We start from the raw sequence: 23,425 nt of genomic DNA, 5'->3' as shown, positions 1-23,425 counted from the left end.
GGAGTGTTTATTGGTGGTTTAGGAACACTGGATGGGTAGAGAAGCACATAGTCAATCACAATAATCCAAGGTGACACATGAATAGAACCTGAATTATAGGGGTGAATAGAAAAGATGGCAAATGTGGGTTCTGTTCTGGATCCTAACAGACCTGTATTTGAGTCCCAGCTCATGACCTCCTGGCTGGGAAATTTCTTAATCTTTCTAAGTCTGCTTTCTCCTCTCTAAAATGACATCCTTTTTTCTTTAATGATATATTTAACCCAGTATATTAGTATTACTATTATTTTAACACGTAGTCAATATAAAAATTATTCATGAGATTTTTACATTCTTTTCTCATACTAAGTCTTTTGAAATATTGTGTGTATTTTTCAAGTATAGTACATCTCAATGCAGACTAGCCACATTTCAGTTTCTCATAGCCACATGTATTATTGGACAGCATAGTTAAAACACTTTAGTCATAAGAGAATGCTCAAGATCTATTGCTAAATAAAAAGGCAGACTGCAAAACTATGCTGTGTGATCTAATTGTGTAACACACGCATGAAAATATACATATGTTTGGATATGTAGAAAATAGTATTGAAAAGAGCCCACAACAGAAACTTGTATTGGGGATAATTTTTTATATTTTGTCTACTTTTATGTATTCTCTGTTTGATCATGGCTTTCTTTTATAGTTAGAAAAAAAATGTGATTTTCTAAAGGAGAGATATGTTTGTTTCTTATTATCACTGTAACAAACTACGAAAAACTTACCTTAAAACAACACAAATTTGTTACCTTACAGTTCTGTAGTTCATTAGTCTGAAACAAGTCTCACTGGACTAAAATCAGTGTGCCAGCAGGGTTGTATTCCTTCTGGACACTTTAGAGCAGACTCTGTTTCCTTGCTTTCTCCACCTTCCAGGGGCTGCCTACATTCCTTGGCTCATGGTCCCCTTCCTCTATTTTCAAAGCCAGCTATGTTGCATGTCTCTGATCCTGATTTCGATGTCACATCTCCCATTCTGTTCTTTTCTGCCTCCCTCTTCCATAATCTCCCTTGTGATTACATTGGGTCTACTTGGATAATCAAGGATAATCCTCCTATTTTAATGTCAGCTGATTAGCGACCTCAATTTCATCCGCAACTCCATTCCCCTTTGCTTCATAACATAACATGATCCAGGGATTAGGCCATAGAACCCAACTTGGAAGGGTCATTATTCTGCCTACCACAAAAGGCATAGTCATGATTGCACTATCTAAAAAATATCTCTATTCTCCTCTCAGGGATATGGTAGGACTATACTTCCCTGATGCCTTTAAAGTTAGGATATGACTCGCTTTGGCCAATGCAATAGAAGTGGAAGTGACATGCATCAATTCTGGGTAGAAGCTTTACAACACAACGTGTGTCTGCCATGTTCTCTTTGCCCTGACTTTGTTATAAGGGAAGTATTGATTGAAATGGCACTTATGTCAGCTGGATCTGAGAAAGATTAAGATAAGCAGAACCTTCCTACTATTTTTCACTGGCCAGACTCTGTGAGTGAGAAATAAATGGTATGGTAGTGTGTTATTCCACTGATATTCAGGGGTTGTTTGGTCCTATAGACAAACTTAGCTTGTCCTGACTGGTAGAAGAGGTTAAGAAATGTGTCTGTTTTAGTTAGGGGTGTGTGTGTGTGTGTGTGTGTGTGTGTGTGTAAATGCTGAGACAGGTTAAGTGATAGAGACCATGAGAGTGTGAAGAGGAAATGGGGACATTAAGGGGGTGGGGGGACACTGGAAATAAGCTATGTTGATCACCATACTTTCTCCTAAGTTAGAACAAAATGGCTTATCCATGTTAGGGGCATCTTTGGGCCCACCTTTGACCTCTAGAGAAGCCCTAAATTTTGTAATAGAACCTGTCTGCTGCTCAAGAGCCCTTCAGCTGCTAGCCCAAGGGAACCCTGGATGTTTGGGGCCCTCAGGAGGGGTTTTCCCTGAGGCATCACCTCCTCAAGGCTTCTTAGGCTGGTAAAGTACTATATTCTAGGGGACTCTGGACTCCCTGAAGTTTGTATGTGGATCAGGGACATGTTTTCACGCCATCCCAAGACTGAGCTACTGCCTCACTGTATCTGTAAGCCATATGAAGCATCCAGTAGTTTGCAAAACATGTTCACTTTTGTGTTTCCATTTTGTCCTCTCAATAATCCCATGAGATGAACAGGGATTTTTGTTTTTTATTTTTATATTTTAAATTAAATGTTTATTTCTTTTGAAAGAGAGAGTGTGCATGCACATGCATGGGAGGGGCAGAGAGAGAATCCCAAGCAGGCTCCATACTGTCAATAAAGAGCCCAATGTGGGGCTCGATCCCATGAACTACAAGATCATGACCTGAGCCAAGATCAAGGGTCAGACACTCAACTGACTGAGCCACCCAGGTGCCCCAGGGACTGTTTTTTTAGATTAAGACACTGAGGATTACAGTGGTAGAAAAATAGAAGAACTGGGAATAGAATCTAGAGTGGGATTTGTCCCATACCAGGGCTGTGAAGAGTGCTTCCAGAGGAACAAATCTACCTCAGTGAACACCACTCATTAGTCTGTGATGATTTGTTGAGCACCTACTCTGTGCTCTGTGTTGCTATCCCTAATGGCTGAGAGTATAGTCCCAAGAAGCCACAAAAGATACTCCCCAAATCAGTAGATAATTTCATAACCTTCCATTTCTGTTTAGTTGAGTAGATATATCCTCCTAGGTCCCACTTAGAAAATCTAAGAAGTTATTAATTCAGACTAATAGTAATGAGGTCTGTGAAACAGCTAAGTGCCAGATGTTGTGCTTTTCTGGCTACTTCGGAGCTAGCAGTAATTAAAAACAATTTTCCTGGAATTGAGCTGACATCATCCACAGAAGCTCTACATAGAGATGTTCTGACTTGATAAAGCCCTCTATGAAATGAAGCTATTAACTGAAAGAGTCATGTTAAACTCAACTGCATTAATAATACAGAAAGGGGGAAAAATCAAAGTTTACTAGATAGAAAAGAAAAAACAAGCAAACCAAGAGAATATGGAAATACCATATTTTAACTTCTAAGAGGACACAACAAAGCCAAAAGATATAAATTATCACTCTGAGATAGGACACTTGAAAACTTTTTAATTCATTTGAAAAAGAGAGTCTCTTAGTAGTTACATTGCGATCTCGCTTTGAACTTGTGTCGATTTTCATTTACAAATGTGTTGAACTAGTCATGGGCGCCTGGGTGGCTCCATCAGTTAAGCATCCAGCTTCCACTCAGGTCATGATCTCATGGTTTGTGGGTTCAAGCCCCGCATCGGGCTCTGTGCTGACAGCTCAGAGCCTGGAGCCCGCTTCAGATTCTGTGTCTCCCTCTCTCTCTGCCTCTCCCCTGTTTGTGCTCGGTCTCTCTCTCTCTCTCTCTCTCTCTCTCTCTCCCTCTCTCTCTCTCAAAAATAAACATTCAAAAATATTAAAAATAAATCGGGGTGCCTGGGTGGCTCAGTCAGTTGGGCATCCGACTTTGGCTCAGGTCATGATCTCACAGCTTGCGAGTCCCAGCCCCCTGTCGGGCTCTGTGCTGACAGCTTAGAGCCTGGAGCCTGCTTCAGATTCTGTGTCCCTCTCTCGCTTTGCCTCTCCCCACTGGTGCTCTGTCTCTATCTCAAGAAAAAATAAACATTAAAAAAATTTTTTTTCAATAAATAGATAAATCAAGGGGCCCAAGCAAACCTTTCAGAAAGGCCATCTCACCCATTACTACCTGAAAAAAATGGATCAATCTGGCCCCATTCATACACCAAACCCCCCTCACATTTACCTTTAGCCTTCTCTGGATTAGAAAAAGCCTGAATTTAAAATGTACCCAATATTCAAATTATAACATATGGAGAATCAACAAATCTACATGTGGTATTTTGAGCATTTTAAACAATAAGCTAAACCAAATCCTCCCACTATAATTCAAAAAGTATTTACATAGCACTTACTACGTTCCCCGTTCTGTGCCAGCCATTAGGGAGGGTGGTAAGGAATTGCAAAACCCAGCCTCTGTACTTTAGTATCTGGTAATTTCATTAAAGAGAAGATTCGTGAAACCCTATACAAGAGAATAAAGTTCAAACCAAAATGAGATGGAAATAGCTAATGCAGAGGAAAGTTCGGAAGAGGAAAGATCTGTGTGAGACGGACCATTCATTCATTCAACAAATATTTACCAAATATAGAACTGTGTGCCAAGCACTATTCTATACACTAAAGATATGGTATGAAAAAGACAAAGTTCTTGCTTTCATGGAGTTTATGTTGTCACATGGGACACAGAGAGCACACCAATAAACAAACAAATACATGCTATAGTGTCTGATGGTGGTTAAGTGCTGTGAAGAATGAAACAGAGTGCTAGTGTGGTGCCCTTTTAGATGGAGGCCAGGAACACCCTCTCTGAGGAGGTGACCTTTGAGCAGAATCCCTACTGATATGAGGAATGAGCCCCATAGAGATCTGGGAGAAGAGTGCTCTCTGCAAAGAGATCAGCAAGGGAGGTGACATGATGTGGCTGTGTTCCAGACAGCAAAAAAAGGCTAATGGAACTGGAACTGAGTAAGTGTGGGGGAGATGTCCAATCTGGCCCCGGAGACATCACTCAAGTGAAGTCTTGTTGTTGACTTGAAGTCCATGTTGACTTGACATGGGATTAGTTTGTCATCCTGAGCACATGGGGAGAACATTCCAGCTGATCAGTTAAATTTCTACCACCTGGTGCCATAAGGACTTATAATAGGGTTAGAGAAAAGTAAAGAGAATTAGAGAGTTACATTTCCTACATGTCTATAAGGCGTACATTTGAGGACTCAAGTTAACAGTTCTTATAACACATCTATTTGCTCCCTTATCAACTATTTTGGGTTTTAATTGCTAACTCTTTTTTAAAAAACTGTTCTCAGGGCCACCTGCGTGGCTTAGTCAGTTGAGCGCCTGATTTTGGCTCAGGTCATGATTTCATGGTTCGTGAGTCTGAACCCCACATTGAGCTCTGTGCTGACAGCTCAGAGCCTGGAGCTTGCTTGGATTCTGTGTCTCCCTCTCTCTCTGCCCCTCCCCTGCATTCTCTCTCTCTCTCAAAAATAAACATAAAAACATTTTAATAAAAAAATAGAACGTTTAAAAAAAATTCTCAGATTGATGATGATAAAGGAAGCAAAATGGGAACGAATAATCCTATCTTCACACTGCCTTCTGTAAGCAGTGGCAATTGTCTTGCCTCTTTGAAGAGCTTTAAAACCCCTTTCAAGGCCTCTAAATTGAATTATCAATTTACAGGAAATACAAGGGACAGAGGACCATGTTAAACACCACCACAGGGATGTAGTTGGCAGAATCCAGACTGTGGGGAACTCTACAGAACAACCTGGTTTCTTCCAAAAAATTGTGAGGAACACAAAAAGGTAGACAGTGAGAAATGTAGGGAAAACCTATAGAGTAAAAGAGACTTCAGGAACATGTCAACCAATCACAATGTGCAGAACTTGTATGGATCCCAACACAAACTGCAGAGAGGAAAGACAAAAAAACCTACAAATATTTATGACCTAGAGGTGACTGGAAATTTGAACATTAATAGTCTATTTATGATATTAAGGAATTATTGTAGGAATAACTGTAGGAATTATTGTAGGAATATCATAAGGAATCTCTTTGTAGGATGGTAATGGCATTATGGTTTAGAAATACATACCAAAATATTTTCCAGTCAAACAAGATAATGATTAGTATTTGCTTCCAAATCATGTAAGTCGGCTCGGCAGATAGGTGGACAGGAGTAGGGGGCATTGATGGGGAGGGAAATAAATCAGGAGTCAGCAAACTGTTTCTATAAAAGGCCAGATCATGGCTGTGGGCCAAGGTCTTTGTTGCCACTACTCAACTCTGTCACTATTAAAGCAGCCACAGACAAAATACAAAGAATGAGTATGATTATATTCCAATGCAACTTTATAAAAACAAGGAGTGAGCTAGACTTGGCCTTTAGTTACCCCTGGTCAAAATGATCATTATTGTAGCTGATTCATGGTTACATGGGAGTCCATTACATTACTCTGTCTACTTTAGCATATGTTTGACATTTTTCATCACACAATATTTAAAATGAGTTAATGTCTTTATCACATTATTCTCAAGACTCAGATCACTCATCAGCCTTCTCAGCATTATTCTTTAATTTTTTTTTTTTTTAGAGAGGGGTGGAGGGGCAGAGAGACAGAGAGAGCGAGAATCTGAAGCAGGCTCCACACTGAGCACAGAGCCCCACGCAGGGCTCAATCTCGCAACTGTGAGATCATGACCTGAGCCGAAATCATGAGCCAGACACATAACCAACTGAACCACCCAGGCGCCCTCAGCTTTATTCTTGTGGGTGAGTGTCCTTCTTCTACTTGACTTGGTTCACATACCCTTTATTTCTCCTTTTGTGTATTGGCTTTTAAACACCAAACTCACATGAGGGCCCTTTGAACAACCACATTAATTTCATTGTGGCCTCCCTACTTTCTGCCATGTTGAGATTATTCTTCCATATATGTTTTTTATTTTAAAGTTTCTGTCTTGTTTTGTTTTGTTTTATTTTCATTGTTTGGTTTTCTCACTCCTCTTAAGCTATCCCACTGTAAGTGGAATGAGGCCACACCCAGCATTTCTCTAAATAACTTAAGAAATATAAAAACCCTGCTTCTCTCAGTCTAAGGTGCTTATTCCACAAATATTTACTAAGGCTACTATGAGCCAGATTTTATGGCAGTATCTGTGGAAGCAAATATAAATATGATTCAGTCCCAAATCATGGGGAGCTCCCAGAGTTCCACAAACCCTCCCTTTCCTCTCTTCAACACCAAAACACTGTCCTCTAAGTTTCCCATCTCTTTAATATCACCAATTATTCTCATTATGGGTAGAATTCAGCTCAGTATATCAATTGCCTGTGCTTTTCCTTTTGCATTCTAGAAAGACAGACTGACTCAGGGTAAGTAAATACGGGTGCAGCCCCAGGAAAGAGGGAACCTGGAGCTTAACAGAGTTTCCTGAGCTTCAATTATCTGCACATTATAACACTATTACTTAACACTTTTTAATTGATTCATTTAAAAAAACTGATGTAGCCATTAATATTTGGAGATGCTAACTTGGGCTTTCCCACCATCTATACCTCCAGCATTCACCTGGGAGAAAGACTTTTCTGTACATACTGTCCTCAGGGTTATCAACTTGCTGAGGTTATTTTAAAACCCCCAGTTTATTTTTTTAATGTTTATTTATTCATTTTGAGAGGGGGGAGGGACAGAGAGGGAAAGAGAGAGAGAGAGAATCCCAAACAGCCTCCACACTGTCAGCACAGAGCCCAAGGTGGGGCTCTCTCACAAACCATGAAATCATGACCTGAGCCTAATCAAAGAGTTGGACTCAACCAACTGAGCCACCCAGGAGCCCCTAAACCTCCCAGTTTAGTCTTAAAAGCCACAGCTTTTGATTAGTGTGAGCCTTCTAGGGGAAACAAAAGTTTTGGAGAATCAACAATTAAGTCCATCAGGAAGAAGGGCATAAAGAGAGTGGATTATAAGCAGTAAGTCCAAAATATGCATGATCCTCAAAGGGAAATGAAACAAGATGGGAGTAGGAGAATCAGGAAAGATGTGACTGGAGCTTGAATGCTTTGTGGATGGCAGAGAGGGGTTCAGGCTAATTCTAGCAGGTGCTGTAAAGCAGCGTTTCTTATACTTTAATGTGCAGGCAGGGTCTGGCTCAGTGGATCTGGAGCCACCGCATTTCTAACAAGCTCCCAGGTGATACTGATGTTTATGACCCACAGACTATGTTCTGATTAGCAAGGCGGTAGAAAATCTGAACTGCTCCCATGGTCTCCTGAGGAGGATCTGTTCTGAGATTGAGCTGTGGGCTCACTCAGAGGCATGAGAAGGACAAAAGATAGGCCTCAGGAGCTGGTGCCAGGGCACAGTGTCAAGACTCACTGAGACTGCATCGTACCCTGTGAAGGAACAGAGCAGACGAGACACCCTGTTCTTCCCTGATGCCAGAATAAATGTCACTTCAGGGTGAAGGGAAGGGGAAGGGGACATCATTCTAAGGAGAATCCTGAACTGACCCCCAAAAGATTGAATTTTAAATTGGGGTTGATTGAATTTGATCATTCTTTCTGTTGCTCAGGAAGAAATAGAGCCCAAGGCTAATGTGATATCAATTATAGGGAAATAAAATGAAATTTCTGCATATGAGAGCACTGCATGTAAAATTTCATACCTGCTAAAATGTTTACTTACCATTTTATAATACATTATAAATTATATATAACATATAAATTATATGTTATAATTTAAAGTAAATTCTATGTAAATTTAATATCACTACAGAACAAAAGCCAAGATAACTTGAGGACCAAATCATTCTATTAATGTCTGATTGAAGGCTCTGAATCTAACTCTATAAAAAGGATTAAAGAATTTCTCTTTGACTAATCAGATGAATTGACGGAGTATTGAAAAGGGATTAATTTCTTCATGGTATGAGTCAATATTTTTTAAAACTTTAAATTTGGAAAATTTCAAATATACATGAAGTTGGCAGGATAATATAATGAAGGGCACCGTCATCCAGCATCGCCAATAGTCAACCCAGGACACAACCTTTGTTTCATCTGAAACCCTGTCCCCTTCTCTCATTGATTACTCTGGAGGAAATTCTCTATATCATATAGTTTCATCTGAAAATAGCTCATTTTATATATCTCTAAAAGACAACATCTATTTTATAACATAACTACAATATCATCATCACACCTACACAATGATAATCACTATCATCAAATATCCAGTTTGCAGATATCTAAGTGTCTTTTTTTTAATTGAAGTATAACTGACATACAATATTATATCAGTTTCAGGTGTACAACATAGTGATTTGACAATTGTATACATTACAATGTGTTCACCACGATAAATGTCGTCACCATCTGTCACCATACAAAGTTATTACAATATTATTGATGATATATATTCCCTATGCAGTATTTTTCATCCCCATGACTTATTTATTTTACAACTGAAGGTTTATACCTCTTAATGCTCTTTACCCTTTTTTCTTCTTTTTCAAACTGCTTAAATCAGGTTTTGAATAAGGGCCACACAATGCAATTGATGGAGATAAGTTTTTTACATCTCTTTTAATTTGTAGGCTCTTCTACCCTTTTTCTTGCAATTTATGCTTGCTTTGTTTTGTTTTGTTTTGTTTTGTTTTGTTTTGTTTTATTAATGCAGTGGCCATGTACCTGTTAAAACCATCTTGTGGTGAAAGTTGTCCCACACCTCAGGGAATGCTGACTCCCTAATCAATAATTGTAAGGCACTAATGTTCCTGGCAATAGGAGGTACTCAGAAATATTTGTTGAAGGGAAGGAAGGAAAAGGAGGGAAAGTAGGGAGGGTTGGGAAGAAGGAAGAGCTAGTGGGGTTATGGGGTCCTCCTCCCAGTCTGAGGGACCCCTCATCAGTGACTCCTACATGGGTTAACCCCACACAACTGACCACTTCCTCCCCAAATTAAGATCTTCAATGCCTTCTCATAGCCTGCAGATCAAGTTCAAGCTTCTAAAAGTAAAAGAGCAGGCTCTAGTCTGCTCCAGCCTACCTTTCCAGTTTCTTGCCCAGAGCCATCTGATTATAACGAAACTAATCCATGCTCATGGCTATGAAATCAAATACCGCAGATGGGTTTATGATGAAAAGCTGCAGTCCTCTCTTGGTACATCCCACTGTCATCCTGCTCTCCAGAAGCAACTACTTTTACTTACCTCTTCAGTTATTATCTTCACCTTTATGAAAATACGCCATCATGCAATCATATACTATCATGTCAATGCATAAATAACTGTTATTAAACAAATGTCATGATAGAAGTTATTATCTATTCCTTCCTGTGATAGATGAGCATTGAGCTCACTTAGATCTCCTTACTACCCTACCCTTGCAACTCCCAATATCACCTTTTCAGCTACCAGTATGAGTTACTAACAGATATGAAAAAAAAGGTCTCGATACGTGTGTTAAATGGACTTGTCTCCCTCCCCTTTTTCCGTAATAGATGTCTTCAGCTTTTCAAGCTGATTTTCCCCATTAGTGATAACCAAGGATATTTCAGGTATTTTCCCTTTAAACTGCTGGGGAAGGAAATCTAAAAGATAAAAGAAAAATGTTCTTCTTCCCAGAGGAAATAATAAAACCATTTAGGATAAAGTATTCTATTCATGCTAGATAAGGGCACTCTATGACCAGGAACAACAGCCTGATCAGGCAGACCCAGCTGTCACAGATGTTGCCAGGGTTCAGGGGCTCAATGTCAGTCTGTCCCGCCTCTTCACCAGATTCTGGAGAAAAGCAGAAATCTCATGCATCACAGAGCGCACTCCTCGGAGGTGGTGAATTGGCAACAGTCCCCAAAGTGCCCATCTACCTTTCTTCAATGTAGGAAGCAGTGTGAAAACAAACAATCCTATTCTGTTTTCTGTCACTAAAACTTCCCCTTTAAGTTATTTGTATAAAGAAGACTTAAGAACTGTGGACTTTAAAGTTCGATGTAACTCTGACCCCTTACAAGTCCACAGTTATTGTTGGTTGTCCTCTTTGATAAACTGAGCACTAATGCTAATACTTAAATTGACATCACTTTTCTGAAAGGTGTAAATAACTAGGACATTTCTTTCACAAGTTCCTTCTTTTATTCATGAACGTAAAACTGATTCTATGTTTGTGTTGAAGCTTTTTTTCAAATAGAGAATTTGAAACTTTTGTTTTATTTTCTATCACCCAAATTTTATAATTCGTACTTTGGAGGGGGGGATTCCTCTCCGCAAGGGTCTGTTTATATTACCAGGGTTTTTAAAATTATGGTGAAATACACATAACATAAAATTTATCACCTTAGCTATTTTTAAATGGACAGTTCAATAGTGTTAAGTATATTCACATTGTTATGCAATCAATTTCCAAAACTTTATCTTACAAAACCCAAACTGTGTATCTATCAAACAATTCCTTTTTCCATGCTCCCATGCTCCAACCTCCTCCCCACCCCTCAAAGCCCCTGGAAATCACCATTCTACTTTCTGCCTCTATGAATTTGACTGCTCTAGGTACCTCATGTAAGTGGAAACACACAATATCTGTCTTTCTGTGGCCGGCTTACTTCACTTAGTACAATGTCCTCAAGGTTCATTCATGTTGTAGCATGTGTCAGAATTTTCCTTCTTTATTTCCTTTCTTTGTAAGGCCATTGTATGCATATACCATACTTTTTTATGTATTCATCTGTCAAAAAACATTGACATTGCTTCCACTTTTTGGCTATTTTGAACAATGCTGCTATGAACACGGGTGTATAGATATTGGTTTGAGACATTGCATTCTGGAATCTCTCTCTCCTCTCTCTCTCTCTCAAAAATATATATCTGAGGACACTAATTATAACTTTTAAAAGTTTTTTTCCCATGAATCAACTCCTAGGGATTAATTTTAGTTGTTTTGTTTAATATTACATAGTTCTGTTCCCTGAAGATTTTAGTTCCCCATCCATACTTAAGAATGAGGCAATATAAAAGCTTGCCATCAGCTCTGTGCCTATGGCAGGGTTTGCCAACTACCAGGCATCACTTTAGGTGAACAGAGAGGGGACAGACATTAAGCTTTGGACCTCATAAAATGGAATGGGAAAAGGCTGTGTGCTGACTGAGGCACCAATTCACACACTCAATGCTCAATCTCTCGTGAGACAATTTTTCCATTTCTTTACTTTTTTTTTGGTGCTTTTGTTTGTTTTGTTTTATGAATTTGCTTAAATTCTTTTTCCCCCAGCTTTTTAAAGGTATACTTGAAAAATAAAAATTCTTTTTATTTAGGTTGTACAATGTGATTTTTTTTCCTTTTTAAGGTGTACAATGTAATGATTTAATGTATGTATACATTGTGAAATTACACACGATGAAATGTTATTCAGCCATAAAAAAGGAAATCTTGCTATTTGTGACAACATTGATGGCATTAAGTGAAATAAGCCAAACACAGAAAAACAATTACTATATGCCCTCACTTACCTGTGTAATATAAAAAGGCCAAACTCATAAAATCAGAGAGAAGATTGCCAGAGGCGGGGGTTGGTGGGAAATGGGGATACGTTGGTTGAAGGGTACAAACTTTCAGTTATAAGACGAATCTAATGTACTACACGGTGACTATAGTTAGTACTATTGTATTACATTCTTGAAATTTACTGGGAGTAAATCTTAAGTGTTCTCACAACACATGCAAAACAAATGGTATCTTTCTATTTCTTTTGAAACTGAACCAATCAGTCAATCAATCTCTCCCTCTCACTCTTGCTGTCTCTGTCTCTCTCTCATTGCTTGGAGAGAGTGAGGCATTCTCTGCAGAGATGCACAGGTGTTGAATATTCTACCTACAGGCTTTCCAGTAACTCCTCTGTTTCCAGCCCCATATTCTGCCCTCTCTGCAGACCTGTCACTTCTGAATTCCAAGCCCTCCAGGCCTCTGAGGAGTAGTTGTACAGTCTCCTCAACTACAGCATCTACCATGCATTCTTTTTAGTGGGGCTTCCTCCTCCCCGCCTCATTTAATCCTCTAGTACCCACTTCAGTCTCTAGAAATTTGTTGAAATCTCTGATCAACTGATGCCCTCTACTTATTTTTGTGAGTTCATAACTTTACCATTTATGGTAATTTTTAGGGGTTTGGAGGGAGAGGAGCTAAACACACATGCTTAATCCACCATATTGAATTACAAGTCTGAAAGTGTAGTTCAAAAGTCTTACCATCGCCACTGATCTTCTTCCTGCAGATGTAGGCTCCCATCTGGGATCATTTCTATTCAGCCCTGGGAACTTCCTAAGTATTTCCTGCAGTGCAGGTCTAGTGCCAACAAATTCTCTCAGCTTTTGTTTTTCTGAAAATGCCTAGATTTGGCCATCATTTTTCCATTTAAAAAATTTTTACTTTGAATTAATTTTAAGCTTACAGAAAATTGCAAGAATAGTACAAAGAACTCCCAAGAGTTCCTTTTAACTGGTAACATTTAATTGTTAACATTTTGCCACATTTGCTTAATCATTTTATCTGTCTTTCTCTCTCTGTCTCTGAATATGCTTTATATATATATATATGACAATTTTTGACATTATACATAACATAATTTTGTACAATATACATACTACATATAACATAAGTTTTGAACCCATTTGAAAGGAAGTTGTGGATATAATAACTCGGATTTAGGGAATTAGCATAGAAACAATACTATCATCTAATCCATAGACCCCACTCACATTTCACTGATTGTGCTGATAATATTCTTTATAAGTCTACAATCTAATCCAGGATCACATATTGCATTTAATGATCACGTCTCTTGAATTTCCTTTAATCTGAAAGATTATAGTTTTTGTCTTTAAATTTTTTTTTTCAACGTTTATTTATTTTTGGGACAGAGAGAGACAGAGCATGAACGGGGGAGGGGCAGAGAGAGAGGGAGACACAGAGTCGGAAACAGGCTCCAGGCTCTGAGCCATCAGCCCAGAGCCCGACGCGGGGCTCGAACTCACGGACCGCGAGATCGTGACCTGGCTGAAGTCAGGCGCCCCTATAGTTTTTGTCTTTAACAACCTTGACATTTTTGAAGCATCTATGCCACTTATCTTGCAGAATATCATGCAGTTTGGGTTTGTCTGGTATGTCTTTATCATTCAAGAGAGGTTTTTCTGCCTATTTGGTAGGAGTAACATAGAAGTAATTCTGTGTCTTTCTTGGTGCATCCTATCAGAGGGCACACAATATTAGTTGTCTTCATTACTGGTAATGCTAAATTTTACTACCTGGTTAAGGTGGCATGTATCCCTAAATAACCAAAACAGTGTTGAAAAAGAAAAAGTTGGAGGGACTCACTTTTCTCAGTTACAAAGCTACAGGATCAAAAACAGTGTGGTACTGCCACAAAGACAGACATATAGGCCAATGCAATAGAATAAAAAGCCCCAAAATAAACCCTTACATATACAGTCAAATGATTTTCCATAAAACCATTTAATGGGGAAGAACATTCAATGGGGAAAGGACAATCTTTTTAACAAATGTTCTTGGGAAATTAGATATTTACATACAAAAGAAAGAAGATGGACCCTTCCCTTATATTATATCCAAAAACTAATTCAAAATGGATCAAAGACCCAAAGGTAAGAGCTAAAACTATAAAAGTCTCAGAAGAGAACATAAGAGAATCTTCATAACATTGGGTCTTGGCTATGACGTCAAAAGTACAACAACAAAAATTAGATAAATTAGTACGTCAAAATTTAAAACTTTTTTGCACCAAAGGACACAATCAACAGACTAAAGAGGCAACTTACAGAATAAAGGAAAATATTTGCAAATCCTCTATTTGATAAAGGGCTAATAAAGAACTCCTACTTGGGGCACCTGGGTGGCTCAGTCAGCTAAGCATCTGATTTCAGTTCAGATCATGATCTCATCGCTCATGAGTTCAGCCCTGCATTGGGCTCTCTGCTGTCAGCGTGAAGCCGGCTTCAGTTCCTGTCTCCCTCTCTCTCTGCCCCTCCCCAGTTCATGCTTTCTCTCTGTCTCAAAAATAAATAAAAACATCAAAAAAAATTTTTTAAAAGAACACTTACAACTCAACAATAAAAAAAACCCAACTCAAAAACGGGCAAAGGACATGAACAGACACTTCTCTAAGATATCCGAATGGCCAATAAGCACATGAAAACATGCTCAATATTACTGATAACTGGAAAATGTGAATCAAAACCACAATGAAATACCATTTTACACCCATTAGAATGGCTATTATTAAAAAGAAAACAACAAAAACCAAAAAATAACAAGTGTTGGAGAGGATGTAAAAAACAAACAAACAAACAAAAATATGCCCTGCTGGTAGGAATACAAAATCATACAGCTATTATGGAAAATAGTATGATAGTTCCTCAAAAAATTAAACATGGAATTAGCATAAGATCCTCAAAAAATTAAACATGGTATTACCATAAGATACAGCAATTCTACTTCTGGGTACATACCCAAAAGAATTGAAAGCAGGGTCTTGAAGAGATATTTGTACACTCATGTTCATAACAGTAATAGTTATAATAGCTAAAACATGGAAGCAACCCAGTGTCCATTGGTTGATGAATGGATAAACAAAATGTGTATATATATATAATTGACTATTATTCAGCCTTAAAAAGAAGGGAAATCCTGCTACATGCTACTATAGAGATGAACCTTGAATATATCCTCATTATATTATTTGTCAATCAATCTTGACCATATCAGCCATCTAACTCTGCTTCCACCAACAATGCTAGCCAAATCCTTGACCCTGGCCCCACTGATGGTGCCTGTTGAATTCTTGCATCTGATAAAAGTGAAATGAAAGCCTTCCATTTTGGAGGATATTTTCACTGAATATAGAATTTCAGGTTGACAGATTTTTTTTTTCATTACTTTAAAGGATGTCATTCCATCTGGCTTCCCTTGTTTCTACTAAAATGTCAGCCATCATTCCTATTATTGTACTTCCAAATGTATCATGTTTTTTTCTCTGGGTGCTTTTAAGCTTTTCTCATTCTTTTTGTTTTTCAGCAGTTTGACTATGATAACTATGATGCCTGAATAATTGCCTCAATCTCGCTTCTCCTTCCACAGTGGCCCTGTATAATGACCACATTACAAGATGGAAGGAGCCTAGAAATCAGAATCAGTGCTTGAAGGAGACCCATGAAGAAAAGCCGACTGCCCCACTAAGACTGGGATTGGTAAACAAACAAACAACAACAACAACAAAATTTTTTGTGATTTTAAGCCACTTAGATTTCAGGGTTTATTACAACAGTATAGCCTGGCCTATCTGACTAGTGTACTAATCAAAGCATGTAGTAAGACTATTTTCAACTAGTAAAAAGGAAGCTAGTTAGCATGTATATTGTTATCACCCTTGAACAATACCATGAGCATATGCTTTGTATTAGTATTCAGATGAAAGCTAACTCACACACACATGTGCACATACACAAACATATTTAAACTGCAACGCCATGAAAGTAGATCTCAGAGATCATTTCAAAAATAACTTCCATATTTAAAAATGATTGACTTCCTCACTTCATGCTTTGAGAGTTCAAGTGGCTAATCAAGTCTTATATGACCAATAATACAAAATTATACTCACAAGCATCATATTATCAACATATTTTGTAACAGAGAAAAAAAAAACTATGTCTTCTGAGTTAGTGTCTATAGGCCAGGTATTGGAATCTAAACCAAGGCCAAACATCACATTTTAGAAAAGCAAATACTTATTTTTATTTTGATTTTTTAGTGTTTATTGATTGAGAGAGTGAGAGACAGAGTGAGGAGGGGAGGGGCAGAGAGAGAGGAAGACACAGATAATGTTACAATCATCATCATGGTCAATATCATCATTATTATTAGTACTGACCACAACTTCGTCATCCACCTGGTGTAAGAATGTGAAAAAAAGAATGTAAACAATATCACTTTTGATCTTTCTTTCCACATCCTTTAGTAAAATACAAGTTTTGCTATAAATGGCATACATGTTAAACACCTGAGAATTGTGATAGGTGTTTTTTTTAAGTTTTATTTATTTATTTTGAGAGAGAGAGAGAGAGAGAGAGCACATGACAGGAAGAGGCAGAGAGAGAGGGGGAGAGAGAATCTCAAGCAGGCTCTACACTGGCGGCACAGAGCCCAACACGTGGCTCAAACCCACAAACTATGAGATCATGACCTGAGCCAAAACCAAGAGTGGGACATTTAACCCCCTGAGCCACCCAGGTGTCCCATGTGATAGGTGTTTTAAAAGTAGAAGTCAAAAAATACATTTCTGAACTAGATTTCTCTATATTTCAAAATAAGCTTTCAATTAAATGTTAGAAAAATCAGAGCATGCCATCTTGGAAAAGAAACTTAAATTATGAGGAAATCAGCCTTAAGCAAGCCATATGCAGATTTTTTTTCTCATGCTTTTTTTTTTAATGTTTATTTATTTATTTTGAGAGAGAGCACAAGTGAGGGAGAAGCAGAGAGAGAATCCCAAGTAGGCTCTGTGCTGACAGTGCACAGCCTGGCCTGACACAGGGTTCAATCTCACAAACCGTGAGAACATGACCTGAGCCAAAACCGAGTCGGATGCTTAAACCAACTGAGCCACCCAGGCGCCTTTTTTTTTTTTCTCATACTTTAAAAGACTGTTTTGGAACCAACTTGTCATTCCTTTGTGTTTGCACACACACATATTAGACAGAACACAAGGGTTATATTAATACAAATACAGCCAATCAGACCTCAAGGTAAATGTATTATAAATTATCTTTTCATTAGTTAATCCCAGATACCCAGGTTCTTGGAAGTATGGTGGAATCACATTCATCAGAAGGTCTCAAGGGACACATAAAGCTTTCAAACATGTGAGGATTCGAATAAGGTAACCTGGCAAATAGAGCTTTGAACTTGGCAGTGCAGCTTGCTACATCTACAGCACAGATTCCCAAAGTATCCTTTCCATCTCTCTTGGTTTACAGGCGGCCAACTAACATGGCCAAGTCAGTCGACTAAACAAGGGTGTTATGTTCCAGGCTCACTGAATTTGGCGTTTCAAGAGGAGCTTGTTTTTCCTCTTCATCAGTTAGCTAAGGTTGGAAAATCCAAGAGTAGAAAATTTAACTATAACCTCAGGAGCTCGAAATACAATGCTTATAAAACCACCCGACTATTTCTTCAAAGGTTTTAAATCTACCAAAAGGCTCACCGCACATGCTGCCCAAAAAAACACTGAACTGACACGTTCTAGCACAACCACAAGGCAGCATGCTGATAAGGTAACCTTAGGGCCAACCAAAAATATATGGCACCTTCTGGATCTGCTAAAATCTTAGCAGGCAAATTAATACAAATAATTGTGGGTTTATTTAACTAAAAGATGATGGCTGTGGCATAGCGCTAACCAAAACTCTTAAAAAGTTGGTCACAGACAAAGCTTCTTCAAGCATACAGCTGCAGATTTGAGCTTGATTGTCTGTACAGGATTTCCAGGTGGGCCAAAGACCTATGGAACTGGAAATGGTCTCTTAAATTAGCATTAATACATTCATAAGGGATTTACAAAGCTATGGAACTGTCCATTTTATAAAGCTGGAATGCTGCTGGATTATGCATTATTTGAGACTTTTTTTTAAAAAAATCATAAAATGACCTGGTTTTAGTTTATTGTTTTTTCTTGAAAAAATCCAATTAGGAAAAAGTAGATCTCATATTTCTGTTGCATTGAAAAGTTTGAGCTCCATGATTAATAGTATTGGCAGCAAAATAGAGTAAACAGTCCTCCTTAAATGTATTTTGATTACATTTAGAGTTCCACTTAAGATGCACTTTGCCATGTTCAGTATGGTGCTAGACATGGGTGGAAAAACAGCAGATATTTTCCCAAGCACGAGGCATGAGATTGCTAAAATCCTCAGCCTCCACCACAACATTAATTAGTGTGTTTCACCAACCAAGGCTGTAAGATTTGTAAATGAAACTCTAGAAGGGGCATCAAGCTAGAACAGGATATGGAAGCCAAATGGAAAACATGAACTAATAAAAGAAAAAAGCTAAACTAGCAAGAAGTCTTAGTTTCGTCTTTGAAGTCAGTTCAAGTCTTGCATGCTTTAATTCTGATGTAATCTTAAAATGGTGGGTACAAACAAGAACTCAGAAACAGCTTTTGTAACTTTTGGACCAACTGCACATGAATCAGTTTGTTGATGGCTATAATGATTACACAGTGGTCTTCGCTGAATTACATCTGAATTAAAACCGTCATTCTCCTTAGGCTGAAATATAATGAATACTCATGAACAACAATAGCCATCCTGCAAACACATTCTCTCCCCTATCACATACACACTTATAAAAACTTTTACACAGTATGTTACATTTTGTTGATATATCACATTATTATAACAGCATAAGCTCTTGCACGCCAGCACATTCTTCCTGTATGACAATGTGTTTGTTCCTTCTTTGTCCTGTCATTTGTCTCATTTCACATTCTAGTTAATGAGATGATTGCTTTTCTGTGTGCAACAATATTTTTCTGAGAAGACAGAATTCTCTTGATTTGAAAAGAAATATATTTCTGGCAGGATGAGAACTTCAAACACATATGGCATACAGGACCATGCCCATAATAATCTTAATGGACAAAAAAATTCTTCAATTAGAGTCACAATCCATTAAGTGTATTCTTCTTGTCTACTGACAAGCCTTAAAAATGAATAGTACATGGAGCCTGGGTGGCTCTTGATTTCAGCTCAGGTCATGATCCCAAGGTCATGGGATCAAGCCCTGCATCAGCCTGCTTAAGATTCTCTCTTTCTCCCTCTGCCCCTCCCCAACTTGCTTGTGTGCGCGCCAATTAAAACATTTTTTTAAATAAATAGTACACAAAATGAAAAAATGTGCACTGATTTTTTTGTAACATCCAAACAAAATTCTTAAGCAGAATAAGTGTTATCACTGTATTATAGTGTTCTTCATAATTATTATTATTATTAATTATTCTTAGAAATAAATTTAAGCAATTTTCTTATTTTGATGATAAGTGGAAAAGTCTAATTCATATATGCTATTTTGACTTAAAAAGAAGGGTACATAAAAGATAAACTGATTTGGAATGCCTGGGTGGCTCAGTCCGTTGGGTGTCTGACTTTGGCTCACGTCATGATCTCAGGGTTCGTGGGTTAGAGCCCCATGTCAGGCTCTGTGCTGACAGCTCACAGCCTGGAGCCTGCTTCAGATTCTGTGTCTCCCTCTTTCTCTGCCCCTCCCCCACTTGTGCTCTCTTTCTCTCTCAAACATTAAAAAAAAAGATAAGCAGATTTGATTAAAAGTATTATACACAATCACAGTACTCATGATGGGAATTGAATAGGGGGGTTTATATATATTTATAGAATGTATATGTGAATAATTAACAAAAAAGGGACCTAAGAACCACAATTATATAGGAATAGGCTGTGCCACATATGCAAGTGCAGAGTAACATGATGACAGTACTACTGTATTTTGACAGTAGAAACAGCCCACAAGAATAAGAAGAAAAAGTCATTGTCGTGGTTTTCTGTTAGGCAATTACGAAATTTCAGCTTCACTAAATTACTGAGTGCCTAACAAGTGATGAGAATATGCGTATGACATCTAAGCAAAAAGTGCAACACAATTGGTAAGTGCTATAGTACTATAGAAAGAGATGTACAAGGTATGCAGGACAAAAGAGAAAAAGATCAGCTGGGCTGTGTTGAGGCGGGAGGGGGACAGGGTCAGAGAAAGCTTTGAGGAGAAGAGAATGCTTGAATTTGGTCTTTGAAAAATGAGTAGGGCTTTGCAGATGGAACAGGTATGGAATTGCAATGACCTACCTGTGAGTTGTAAGTAATGCATTCAGTGATTTTCAAAGTGTGGTCTGTAGACTCCTATTTCAGGGAACCCATGAAATCAAAAACATTTTCATACTAATACTAAGATGTTATGTGCCTTTTTCACTGTGTTGTTATTTACATTGATGATGCTAATGCAATAGGGGGTGAGACAGCTGACATCTTCTCTATATATCAAGGCAGTGGCACCACATCTCTTCAATGTCTGGCTTAATAAAAGATGGTTGAATTCTTGTATCTGCTTCTGTTTTCAGTCTGCTGCAATATGTATTTGCAACAAAAATGTAAAAAAGTGTCATTCTCTTCCCTATTGTTTCAAAAGTATAATTTTTAAAAATAAAAACGTGTAATTGATGTTAACACATTTATTATGTTTTATATGTTTGTTATTGATGATTAATAAATCTTTTTGAAAGTTCTGTTTTCATTTATAGTTGAGTAAATATCAATAGACATAAACCACATAAGCAAAAGATCTTTGGGGTCCTTAATATTTTTAGGAATATAAAAGGGACTTGAGACCAAAAATGTGCATACTCTCTGGTTTTATTGCATGCAAGAAGAGATGACAGACACGTTGGGACATGTGAGATAATAGAGGGACATGTACTGGATGCTGAGGCCTATGGTCTTTTTCCTATAGGAAAAGGCTTCATCTTTGATAATACCAGCCAACACTTTAAATACACATGAAAAATAAAAATACACATACCATACCCTCCTTTGCTATAATTTAGGAGTAATTCAGAAATTTTTTGGACATTGCTTTATGGAGATATAATTTACACACCATAAAATTCACTTATTTTAAGATTAAATGATTTTTAATAAGAGCACGGCAACCATAACCACAGGCCAGCTTTAGAACATATCCACGTCCCCAAAGAGATCCCTTATACCCATGTATGTACAGTTAATTTTTCCATCCTCCACCCCAAGCAACCACTAATCTCATTTCTGTCACTACATATTTGCCTTTTCTGGAAATTTTATTTGAATGGAACCATATAACAAATGTCATGTATCTGTTTTCTTTCACTTAACATAATGTTTTTGAGGGTCATATATGTTGTAGCATGTATTAGTAGTTTGTTCTTTTTTATTGCTGGATAGCATTCCATTGTGTGCATTGGCAACATTTCATTTATCTGTTCATAAATTTGATCTTTGTGTAGTTGATTTTTGTGTTGTTATTCACATGCTGGCTTTTATGAATAATGCTCTGAATATAAGCATGCAAATTTTTGTGTAGAAATGCTTTTATTTCTCCTGGGTAGATTCCCAGGAGTCAAACTGCTAAGAAGCATACTCAATACATATTCAACTTTTTAAGGAACTGCCAAATTTCTTCAAAGTGCCAGTTACATTCCTACCAGCAATGTAATGAGGATTGCAGCTTCTCCATATCCTTGCCAACACTTCTTAATGTCATTTTGATTATAGCTACCCTGGTGAGTGTGAATTAGTATCTCATTGTGGTTTTCATTCACATTTCCTTAATGATTAATGGTATTGAATATCTTTCCATGTGGTCATTGGTGATTCACATATTTTCCTTGGTGAAATGTTTATTCCAATATCTTGCTGATTGCAAAACTGGGTTGTCCTCTCATTATTGAATTGCAAGAATTCTTTATTTTTCTAGACATAAGTCCTTTGCCAGGTATATGATCTGCAGTATTTATTTCCAGTCTTTGGTTTGTCTTTTCATTTTCTTAATGGGATCTTCTGAAATATTAAAGTTTTAGAATTTTATTAAGTGCTTCCATTTCTATTTTTTTGAACAGTTTGAGAAGAATAGGTATTAACTCTTCTCTTCTTTAAATCTTTGGTAGAATTTCCCTGGGAAGCCATCCAACCCTGGACTTTTGTTTGTTGGGAGATTTTTGATTACCAATTCAATTTCTTTTCTGGTTATGGGTCTGTTCAAATTTTCTATTTCTTCCTGTTTCAGTTTTGGTAGTTAATATATTTCTAGGAATTTTCCATTTCTTTATGATTGCCCAGTTTTGGTGGCATATAATTTTTCATCATATTCTCATAATTGTTTATATTTCTGTACTGTTGGTTGTGACCTCTCCTCTTTTATTCATGATTTATTTGGGTCCTTTCTCTTCTCTTTTTTGATACATCTGGCTATGGGTTTATCAATTTTATTAATTCTTTCAAGAACCAGCTTCTAGTTTCATTGATATGTTCTACTGTGGGGTTTTGTTGTTACTATTTTTTCTATATCATGTATTTCTGTTCTAATCTTTTCTTTAAATTTATTAATTTTGAGAGAGAGAGAGAGAGAGAGAGAGCGAGCAAGAGTGGGGGAGGGGCAGAGAGAGAGAGGGAGAGAAAGAATCCCAAGCAGGCTCCACACTGTCAGCACTGAGCCCAAAGCAGGGCTCAATCCCACAAACCATGAGATCATGACCTGAGCTGAAATCAAGAGTTGGATGCTTAACCAACTGAGCCACCCAGGTGCCCCCTGCTCTAATCGTTACTACTTCCCTTATTCTGCTGGATTTACACTTCATTTGCTGTTCCTTTTCAGCTCCTTTAGATGCAAGGTTAGGTTGTATATTTGAGAGTTTTCTTGCTTCTAAGGTAGACTGTACTGATATATACTTCCCTCTTATGACTGCTTTTGCTGAATTCCAAAGATTTTGGACTGTTTTATTTTCATTTTCATTTGCTTCCATGTATTTTTAAAATTTCTTCTTTAACTTCCTGTTAATCCATTCATTCTTTTGTCCAATGTTCTTTAACCTCCATGTACTTGTAGTGTTACCAAATATTTTCTTGTGGTTGACTTCCAATTTCATAGCATTGTGGTCAGAT

The 23,425-nt window shown here is 37.7% G+C and overlaps 1 protein-coding gene across 1 annotated transcript in view; it reads right to left on the bottom strand.

Moving 5' to 3' along the window:
• Positions 1-23,425, bottom strand: part of RGS22 (regulator of G protein signaling 22) — a 173,534-nt gene that overhangs the window by 2,150 nt on the left and 147,959 nt on the right. Inside the window, exons 30-32 of the mRNA XM_047088840.1 lie at positions 20,579-20,632; positions 17,759-17,806; positions 16,551-16,611 (exon numbers count right to left, since the gene is read on the bottom strand). Of these exons, the coding sequence (XP_046944796.1) occupies positions 16,551-16,611; positions 17,759-17,806; positions 20,579-20,632 (163 nt within the window). The remainder of the gene's footprint in view (positions 1-16,550; positions 16,612-17,758; positions 17,807-20,578; positions 20,633-23,425) is intronic.

This window comes from Lynx rufus, unplaced genomic scaffold (genome assembly GCF_022079265.1).
Source record: "Lynx rufus isolate CCGP_SWC_20201006 ecotype Redwood Valley unplaced genomic scaffold, mLynRuf1.p SCAF_26, whole genome shotgun sequence".
Taxonomy (NCBI): Eukaryota; Metazoa; Chordata; class Mammalia; order Carnivora; family Felidae; genus Lynx; species Lynx rufus.
The sequence above is the reverse complement of the archived record's forward strand: the minus strand, read 5'-3'. Positions and strand labels throughout refer to the sequence as shown.